Source organism: Microtus ochrogaster, linkage group LG3 (genome assembly GCF_000317375.1).
Source record: "Microtus ochrogaster isolate Prairie Vole_2 linkage group LG3, MicOch1.0, whole genome shotgun sequence".
In the NCBI taxonomy this organism is placed as follows: domain Eukaryota; kingdom Metazoa; phylum Chordata; class Mammalia; order Rodentia; family Cricetidae; genus Microtus; species Microtus ochrogaster.
In genome coordinates, this window is record NC_022029.1 from 45,200,687 (window position 1) to 45,210,817 (window position 10,131).

Sequence of the window (10,131 nt, forward strand, 5' to 3'; positions counted from 1 at the left end):
CGTCGTACGTCACACAGGTCATCAGAAGCCTCTTCAGATTCACCCTCCCCATCTCCCTCCCGCCCTACTCCGCCTCCTCGGTCTTCCAAAGCCCGGCCGAGTTCCCCTTCCTCCCGCACCGGCCATCTAGTGCTAGCACCTTCCTCAACTCCTCGGCTCACGCGTTCACGTGCCGCCTCGGAGCCTAATCCTAACCAAGCCAAGCCTGCTGCCATCCTGCCACTGCGGGAGGTGGCTGGTGCAGATGGATTGGTTAGGGTTCATGTTCCGTTTTCCCTGTCGGAACTTTCCCATATAGCCAAATTACTTGGGTCCTCTACATCTAATCCTACCACTTTCATATATTTGCAATCAACTGGGAAAGTCTATGGCCACTACCCAGAACCAGGGAAAATATTATATACCACACATTGCTATCCTGATGGGAAAAAAATCAAAATTCAAAGCCCCCAATAGCTCTCAACACTCTGTTCCTTTCCCACTACCACACAGTCTGGGAAATTCCTTGTGTGTATTTTCCCGTTCATTGGTTCTCTCTCTAACTATGTTTCGTATGCTGTTAAGCCCTTTTGTAACACTAAGACAAATTATAAAAAAATAATTAACACACAAAATCTGAGCACTAACTAGATGTTTTGGTAGGAAAAAATTACTTTATATGTGATGAGATAATTATGGGGTGTATTTTTTTTAAAAGGTCTTATTTTTTTGTAGAAAAATATACTGAAATATTTTGGGGTAAAATGATATAATTTCTGGGATTTTCTTTAGAAATTAGAATGATTAGGGCCATCGTTGGCTTAGTAGGTAAGTGTATTCTCCATTTAAGCCTGGTGACCTAGGGTTGATCCTTGGAACTAAAGGTAGAAGGATAGACCAATTCCACACATGTACCACACTGCACGTGTGCCCCCAGTCGTCCGCTCTCTCTCTCTCTCTCTCTCTCTCTCTCTCTCTCTCTCTTACACACACACTGATAATAAATAAATTTAATCAAACAAAAGGACTAAAGAGATCAAATAGATAAAGTTGACCATGAATTGAACAATGATTTGAGCCTACACTATGTCAGCATTGTGAGTTGTTTGTTTTTGGTTTGTATTTGAAATCTTCCAGTCTAAAACTAAAAATGAAACACAAATTAAAATAAAACCTAAACAGAAAAATGATTAGAACTAAAAGTTCTAATTTTTAGTATCATGATTTTGGTCTCAAAAAGCTTTTAAGTGGAAGGCCCATCAAGACAAAGTTTTTTTTTTTTTATAAAGATTTACTTATTTATTATGTAAACAGTGTTCTGTCTTCATGTATGACTGCATGCCAGAAGAGGGCGCTAGATCTCATTACAGATGGTTGAGTCACCATGTGGTTGTTAGAAATTGAACTCAGGTCCTCTGGAAGAGCAGCCATCTCTCCAGCCCAGTTGGTTTTCTTGTGTTGCTTTAGCAATCTGTCAGTTTCAACTTCCTCTTCCTAAATATATGAAATAGGCTCAATTTTATTTTCAAATTCTAATGCTTGCTATATTACTTAGTCTGGTCCTGAACTCCTGGGCTCAAGGGATCCTCCTGCCTCAGCTCCTTGGGCTGAGTCCACGCCACCATGCCCAGATGAGAGACATTTACTTTATGTTCAATATCTGCAGTGGTTGCCAGTCTGTTTCTGTTGGCTCATTCATAGAGGATTGTTTGTACATGTGTTCAGGGAGCTGCTTTCAATTGCGACTTCGTGTTCTTGAGGTTTTATCTGTGGCTTGGCATTCCTGCAGAGAAAGTTCACATGGTTTCTTCCAGGCAGACAGAAGCATCCAGAAACACTTTAAACATGATGTTTAGCTTTTACTTTTTGTGTTGCGTTCTTTTTAATAAGATTTATTTGTATTTACATGTCTGTATAAATGCCTGCCACGCGTGTGTGGATCCCCTGGAGCTAGAGTTACAGGCGGTTGTGAGCTGCCTGATGTGAGAACTGAACTTGGGTCCCCTGGAAAGATGACAGTCAGCACTCTTACTGCCTGCACCACCTCTCTAGGCCCTGTAAATTCTTGTTGAGCTCACATGCACAGAGGCCTCTGGTTAGGAATTCTGTTCTCTTCAGCTTCCAGACCCAGCACACGACCCTTCCCCCATCCCCTTCCAAGTAGGTCTCTGACTAAGAACCCTGGCTTTATGCAGGAGAGTCGTGCGTGGCAGTGGCAGGGTGGAGGATGTGTCTCCATTTTGTTCAGGCTTCCTCATTTGCTGATCTTCAACCCAAAGATTGTCTTTTTTTTTTTTAGAGAGAGATTTTTATTTATTTTTATATGTGTGTTTGTTTTGCCTGAATGTACATCTGTGCACCATGTGTGCCATTCCCACAGAGGCCAGAAAGGGGCATTGGACCCCCTGGAACTGGACTTACAGACAGTTGTGAGCTGCCATATGAGTGCTGGGAATTGAACCCAGTTCCTCTGGAAGAGCAGCCAGTCAGTGCTTTTAACCATTGTGCTGTCTCTGCAGCCCCAAAGACTGAGTCTCGATGCCCACACTTTAGGTCCCCAGGTTGTCTCTTTGCCCTCCTTAGGAAACTCTGCCTCCCTGCTGGTTTCTTCTGTTGGGTAGAGTTGTCTTTTAGGGGTGGGATTTTTCTGTCAGTTCAAACATGTGCTAAAAGGCACTGTGACTCCCTGTTCTAATCTTCTGACAGGATCCTTAGGTGTTGTTTCCTGTCCAAGGCCTGGCTTGACATCCCCGGCAATGGCAATGTCCCCTAACTTCCCCTACACAGCTCAGCGGGTCATCATTCAGATTCCAGTGACGGATTCTTCGAGGACTAAGGATTAAGAAAATGGTATTTTGGGGGCTGGAGTCCACTGTGGTTCCCAGGACTCATGTCAGGCAGCTGACAGCTGCCTATAACTCCAGCTCCGGAGGGATCTGATGCCCTCTTCTGGCCTCTGAGGGTCCCCCTCTAACATAAGTATAAATAAAAATAAATTTAAAAAAAAGAGAGAAAGTGACATCCTTGAAGTTTCCTGGGTAATTCTTGTTCAGATCCGAGACCCACCCTAGGTCACAGATGGGCAGACTCTCGGCTGCCCTCAGAACCACACAGCTGTAGCGGATGAGCGCCGAGTGTGCCTGCTGCAGGTGCAGGGAGGCAGAGAGGAAAATGTCTAAGATTCGCTGAGCCCAGGAGTTTCAGGCTAGCCCAGGTAACAAATCTGGTCTGGAGGAGGAGGGAGAAAAAAAGGAGGGGAAAGTGGGGAAGGAAGAAGGGGAAGAAGAGAAGGAAGGGGAGAAGGAGGGAGGAGGCAAAGGGGAAAGGGGAAGAAGAGGAGGTGGAGGAGGAAGAAGAGAAGGACGGGGAGGCGGAGGGAGAATAGCAAATCTTTGCTTATGGATGCCGAACTCTGCATCTGATTGTTTCCTGTCACCAGGAACGCACTGCTTCCCCTCCCCACTTCCTCGGCCTCCTTTTTCTTTCTGTGCTGGGATGGAAGCACACAGTCTACCTCGACTCTTCATTTTTTCCCCTGACCATTTACAAGTATAAAAACTATGCTTTGCTTATGGGCAGGAGGGTGGTTTTGGCAGGGAAACTGGAATCTGCCTGACATAGACTGTCAGCCTCCTGGAATCTCTGTGGAGAAAGTGAACTGTCTTCATTTTCCACAGCAGAGCATCGGAACCAAAGACTCAGAAGTGGCCTTCCCCTCCTCCCCTCTGTTTGATAGATGAGGAGCAGAGAGGGAGGGACACACGTCTAGGTCCCTTACTAGTGAGATTGTGTCAGGCCAGAGCCCAGGCCTCTCCACTCCAGCCCTATCTACTGTTTGGCACTCACTCAATTCCAAGGCAGATTTTACAATCACCTCCACAACCCGAACCCTCCTGCCATGAGCCCATTAACGGCGCCTTTCTTTTCAGGAAGGCAGAGACGGACTCATCCCACTCAAGTCTTGATGTTTGTTCTGTGCAGCTGTAAGGAACACAGACTTGCACTGGGAGTGTAAAGGGTGCTCTGATTAGTAGAGAGACACTGTGAGATGCCCTGCAAGGTTAGGCACAGACCAAGAACTGGCTAAGTACTAAAATTCTGTAAGAGCCAACAGGCCTGTCTTAAACTGTTCTACTGCTGTGAAGCGACATCACGATCAAGGCAACTCCTACAAAAGGAAGCATTTCATTGGGGCCTTGCTTACAGAGAATTAGTCCCTGACCAATATGGCAGGAAGGATGGTGGCAGGGAGGCATGGCACTGAGAGCTTACATCTGATCCGCCAGCAGGCAGGCAGGCAGGCAAAAAGAGAATGAGTCTGGCATCCCCTCCCATGACACACCTCCTCCAACAAGGCCATACCTCCTCCTGTTCTTTTCCAAACAGTTACGCCAACTGGGGACTATGCGGTTAGATACGTGAGCCTATGAGGACTATTTTCATTGGAACCAGCACAGGACCCATTCGAACTCACTTCAGGGAGAGCTCTAAGGCAGCGTTCACTCGAGATCTTGAGAACAAAGGGCCGGCTACTGTTATACAGAAGTTGCCCTTGCAGGGGAAGCGAAGGCCAGTGAGTCTGGCAGGCCAGGGCAGTCTCTGCAGAGACCTCATGCCCAGGACACACAATGCTGGTCTGGATCGAAGCCCCCACACACTCAGTCCTTGTATCTCTTATCATCTTCGTTCTCTCCTAGACCCAAACCATCCAAGCACTGAATAAAAGTGATCAAAATCGGTCTTCAAGGGGTGTTCTTTGATTGTGGACCTTTGGAATAGGTGTCTTTGCAGGGCGCCTATCCCAGCTGCATGGAAAGCACTCTTCAACAGCAGCAGTAGCAGCAACAGCAACAGCAGCAGCAACAACAGCAGCAGCAGCAACAGCAGCAGCAGCAGCAACAACAGCAGCAGCAGCAACAACAGCAACCACCTTTGAAGGAAGGATTGCCCTCCCCTTCCCCCAACCAGGGTCCAACCAAAAGGAGGCCACCTTCATCCTCTGGGTGACTGTTCATTCATCTGCTCTTTGTCACGTGAGCTTAAGAGTTTAGTGCGTTCTGTGAGCGATGAGCGCTCTGAAAGTATCGCCCCCCCAAACTTTTACATCATGGAAATTCAACTCCAGGAAACCAATATTTATGAATGACTCAGAGGTGCCCAGGATGTAAACATTTATAAAAACCCTAGGAATAAGAAATTCCTGAGCCTCTGGGTGGTGGTGGTGGTGCATGCTTTTAATCCCAGCAATTGGGAGTCAGAGGAAGGCAGATCTCTGTGAGTTCCAGGCCAGCCTGGTCTACAGAGCAAGTTCCAGAACAGGTTCCAAAGTTAGAAAGGAATGAAGGAGGAAGGGAAGGGAAGGGAAGGAAGGAAGGAAGGAAGGAAGGAAGGAAGGAAGGAAGAAAGGAAGGAAGGAAGAAATTAATTAATTTAATCCCTGGAATAATTTGTTACCTACACTCACTTTCCTTGGGAATTTCCAATTCTCAGCCATGGATCAAGCCAACCCTCTATCTCTTAGGCTATTTTCTCCATTTTGCAGATAATGCCCCTAGAAGTTAAACGACTTCTTGTCAGGACCACTTGGAAATATAAATGGACACAGTCTATTATTTCAGACCTCTTTCCTGCTATTTGTTAGATTAAAATTGGTTAGATGAAGCTAGATAAAGGCATGGACCTGCAGCCTTGGTGTCTTATGAATTTGCTGTTCTCTGCTGCCCCCTGTTGATGGGAGAAAGGAAGAGTGTGTCCCAAGCCCATCTTGCTCAGGTCCTAGACACAACCCCTCTGCTGACCTAGAAATCCCAATCATGGGATTCCACCTCCACAAGACTGCCTTAGAAGCCATGGGGGTGTGGCTCAGCACCCGTTGATTCTGCTGCAACCTGAAATTGCTGTTCTGTTTTAGATACTAATGATCTGGCTCTTTAGGTATTATTAAAAAAACCAACCAAACAAACAAACAAAAACTCTCCACACCTGAGCTTCTGTCCTCAGGCTCAACGTGCCTGAGTATATATACATAACACTAGCCATACCTTCATATCTTTTCATTACTGGGAGTCGCCTAGTCGTCCCCCCCCCCATGCTAGACAACTGCCATCTGTCACCCCTGGTCTAGCTGCATTCATTCTTGCAGGTGGCTCTGTAGCAGCCCTGAGAAGTACACAGAGGGGACAACATACCCTCTTAAGTTGAGACAGAGATGGGAAAGGCTCCAAAAGTGTCACGGCACTAGGTCACCTGACTTTGAGTGTCAGGGTTGGGTCCAGAGTCAAGGCTTCTGTTTGGATATCCATGCTCAGAACTTCAGTTGCTGCAGCAGGGTTTCTTTGCTATGGGGCTGCCCTGCAGATTTCAGTGCGTTCAGCAGCATCTCTGGGCTCTTCCCACTAGATGCCAGCAGCATCTCACCCTGGTTGTGACAACCACAGATCTCTCCAAACATTGCCAAGCACCCCTGGCTTAGAGCCCTTGCCCCACCACCGTCATACAAATAAACAGTTGGCCAGCAATGTTTGGATTCTTTGGAGGCCCTTTCCATACAAAAAACTTCTTTCTGCTCCTAGGCCATCTAGGGTCAAAAATGCCACACTGAATGTGGTCCCCAGCAATGCCTCAAGGAACAGTTGTTCTGTAATACCAGCTAGTGTTTGGGGGTGTAGCCATGTTTTCCAGTTGTCCCTAAACTATTGTTCATGGCCGTTCCCTACCCCCATCAAGGTAGATCCAATCCAGTCTCTCGGATCGCACGTGGTCACTGTTGAGTCTCTGTTGGTGTAGAGCAGACAATGTCTCGTGGGTCACCCGTGGACCCCCGCATGCCTTTGAGATAGGTTTCTGCTGGAAGGTAGCTGTGCTCATTTGGTGATGCGCCTCTGGTTCTCGGGCTACCAAGTTACTTTGAAAGAAACTCCACAATGGCTAAGATGTTTGCAAACTTCATAGAAAAAGTTCACCAACTTGTTAACTAGCCCCTTCTCCTGATTTGTCATGTGATGTTGGCAGCTCAGAATCAAAGACAAAAGGCCTCTTCTCTATTTAAAAACAAAACTCCCTTACTTAGTTAAATTTCTTTTTCTTTGCTGGAAACAGAACGAAGGGTCTTCGTGCACGCTGGGCAAGCACTCCGCTGCTGCGCTGCATTCTGGCCCCAAACTCTCCTTTTATATTTTGATTATAAACACTTAGACACTAAATTTGTAAATTAAAACTTAATGACACATGCGTGTACACACACACACACACATCTTTCTGAGACAGGGTTCCATGTAGTTCTAGCTGGCCTCAAACTCTATGCAGGTGAGACTGGCCTTGAACTCCTGATTCTCCTGTACTACCCAAGTGCTGGGACTAAGGGCATGAGCCATGATACCCAGCTCTTAAAATAGAAACTCTTGGGGCTGGAGAGATGACTCAGAGGTTCTGAACACTGCCTGTCCTTGCAGAGGACCCAGGCTCAGATGCCAGCACCCACATAGTTGCTCACAGCCATCCTCAACTCCAGTTCCATGTCATCCTCCTCTGACTTACATGCACACCAGGCACACACGTACATGTACATACATGAAGACAAACATTCATACACATGGAATAAATCTAAAATTAAAGTATGAGAGTATTATTGTTTTTTGTGTGGCATTAAAAGACTTTATTACTAAAATCATAAATGTAACTGAAAAGCAAACAATACATTAGAAATAATACCACCACCAAGGGCTCATCGCAGCCCACATTTTATTTTTCCAGGAAGTAGAAAAGAGAATGTCATTGGCACAGGACTTGAGTTACAAACAGAAGTGAGCGCCTTGATTATTTCCTGTATGAGTTTTCACACATTAACTGCTAGGAAAAGAAGTGGCCTCCCTTAGAAAACCATAGCACATGATTCTACGTGCACGCACCAGCACACACCAAGAGCCAGATGTGCACAGAAGAGCCTCAGCTCTGGGGGCAAGCCCAAGTCCCAGCATCATGGTCGGTATTCAGAAAGCACTAAATAAATGCTCATGGCTAGATGAATGGATGAGTGTGTCAGTCAACTAGACAGGAAAAGTTTTCCCTGATAGAATAACCACAGCAGCTTGTTAGGCTGTCTCTTTCATGAGCGTAATATGTACACACATACACCATACAAAAGGCTTGTATTATCGTTCTGCCAGGAGCTCAGGCATGCTCAGTGAGCTGAAATGCAGTTAGGTGGACCTGGTTTCAGGTCAGGACTAGCTGGCTCATGTACATGGTTATGTGGAAAGCTAGAAGCAGGTGATCTCCTCTCTCAGTTAACCTAGAGCCTTCAGGGGCGGCGACGTCTCCCTCGGTCCTCAGACACAGTAAGCCCATCCTAACAGTGTAAAAGCCACAACACAAATAGGATAAAACACGAGGTCGTTTCTTCTTCTCCAAAGTGCCATTGAACTAGCCTCCCCAAGCCATGATATATATATTTCACAATAATCCTTCAGAAATGAGAGTTACCAGTCACGTGCTTCTGCGCAGCTTACGTAAACACACCGGAGTAGGATCCTGGTCAGAAATAAGGCTTACGACTTAGGGCATTCCTGGCTTGCTCTGCAGCAGCGGGTCCTTCTCCTGGTTTCCTCGGAAGAACGGGGCTTTTGCACGGCTGAGGAAAACACTCAGGCCTTTGACCGTCTTTCCAGGGCAGCTTCCTATAGCTTTGTACGCCTTGTGTTTTCTGAAAACAATGTGTTGGACAGGATTTTAAAAAATACCTCCCGCTGAACTAAATTCCTTTCTACAGTGTTTTTCATGCCAGGTGCAAAAGAGCTAACCATTCCACCCAGTCTGTCGCTGGCGACGCCCCAGCATCTTAGGGGAGTACAGCTATTTTCTCTTCAAGTAAAAAGTACCCACTTTGAAATTTTGTTAAACATTATATAGACAGACACAATTTTGCCAAGTTACTGATGTCTGGCAGCACTTTTGGGATTAAAACAAACAAATCCAAAACCACAGTAAAATTAATAGGTCCCAGTTTGGTATTCACGGTTCAATGGATGAGTTTCTTCTCATACACAAAATATTTAAATGGAAAAAAGAAATTGGTATGTTTGTATGCAAGAATGCTATTTGCCTTTGACTGTCTGCTATAGAGATACAGTACAGTGTTAAAATCAGAAACTTACTTGTATAGCAAGATGGTAACCATGGTGACAAACACGGCCAGGCAGCCGATGGAGATCAAGGTACCATTCGCCATTCTCAGCGGGGAGACTGGGTCTTAAGGCAGAAGGAAAACCCTGTGAGTTGTGTTCCATTGAAGGACATCTGCTTGTGATGCTGCTGAATGGGGAAAGGAGCTTCTGCAGAAGGTACTACTCCACTCTGCCGTTAGGCGACCTTTCCCATCAAGCAACCTATAGACTCTGGGTTGAGCAAAGTGGGCAGGCATGGATAAATGCCACAGTCTGGTGACACCCTCTCAGAACACTGCTGAGCTGTTGGCACCTGTGTGCTAAAAGGCTCTTATGTTCCACTGTGCTGGCCTCTGGCCCAACTCATGCTATATGGCTGCCCCTATGCTAAAAACCCTAGAATTCTGGGAAACCTCCATGGCCCCTGCTGGGACCTCCCTTCCCTGGCTCATCTCAGTTTCCTCGATTCTGAAGCACCACTCAGTCCTCACTTCCTTGCCTGCCTCTTCCTAGACCTGGGTCACAGTCTTTCATTATTGCTTTCCATAGCTCTCCTGTACTGCAAGGGCCACAGAGGCAGGGACTTCATCTTCTCGCTCCTCTTTAACCAGCAAACCAACCAGTTCCGTCTCTACCCCAGGCATAATTCAGTTACCTAAGCCGTCTCCATCTGCTCTCCTCTGTCCCCATCCTATCCACCAGGCCCCTCCTAGGAGGTCCTCCCTTGGTTGAGGCTCCTCTTACAATCATCCCTCCACTGTGTGCATGTGTTGTGGAATATTACTTTAACTAGGCAAAGATGTGCTACATTTGTTTATGCTGCAAATTACTTTAACTGGACAAAGGTGTGTCACATTTGCTTCTGCTGCATGTCTTTAACAACGTAAGGATGTGTTAAATTTGTTTATACCACTTTTGTTTAATATGAAAAGATGTGTTGCTGTTTTGCCTTGCCTGCCTAAGACACCTGATTGCTCTAATAAAAAGCTGA

At 46.2% G+C, this 10,131-nt stretch overlaps 1 protein-coding gene across 1 annotated transcript in view; it reads right to left on the reverse strand.

Moving 5' to 3' along the window:
• Nucleotides 1-7,630: 7,630 nt before the first annotated feature.
• Gpnmb (glycoprotein nmb) overlaps nt 7,631-10,131 on the reverse strand; it is a 31,731-nt gene continuing 29,230 nt past the window's right edge. The window contains exons 11-12 of the mRNA XM_026785883.1: nt 9,132-9,225; nt 7,631-8,680 (exon numbers count right to left, since the gene is read on the reverse strand). Coding sequence (XP_026641684.1) covers nt 8,533-8,680; nt 9,132-9,225 — 242 coding nt within the window. The 3' untranslated portion in view covers nt 7,631-8,532. The remainder of the gene's footprint in view (nt 8,681-9,131; nt 9,226-10,131) is intronic.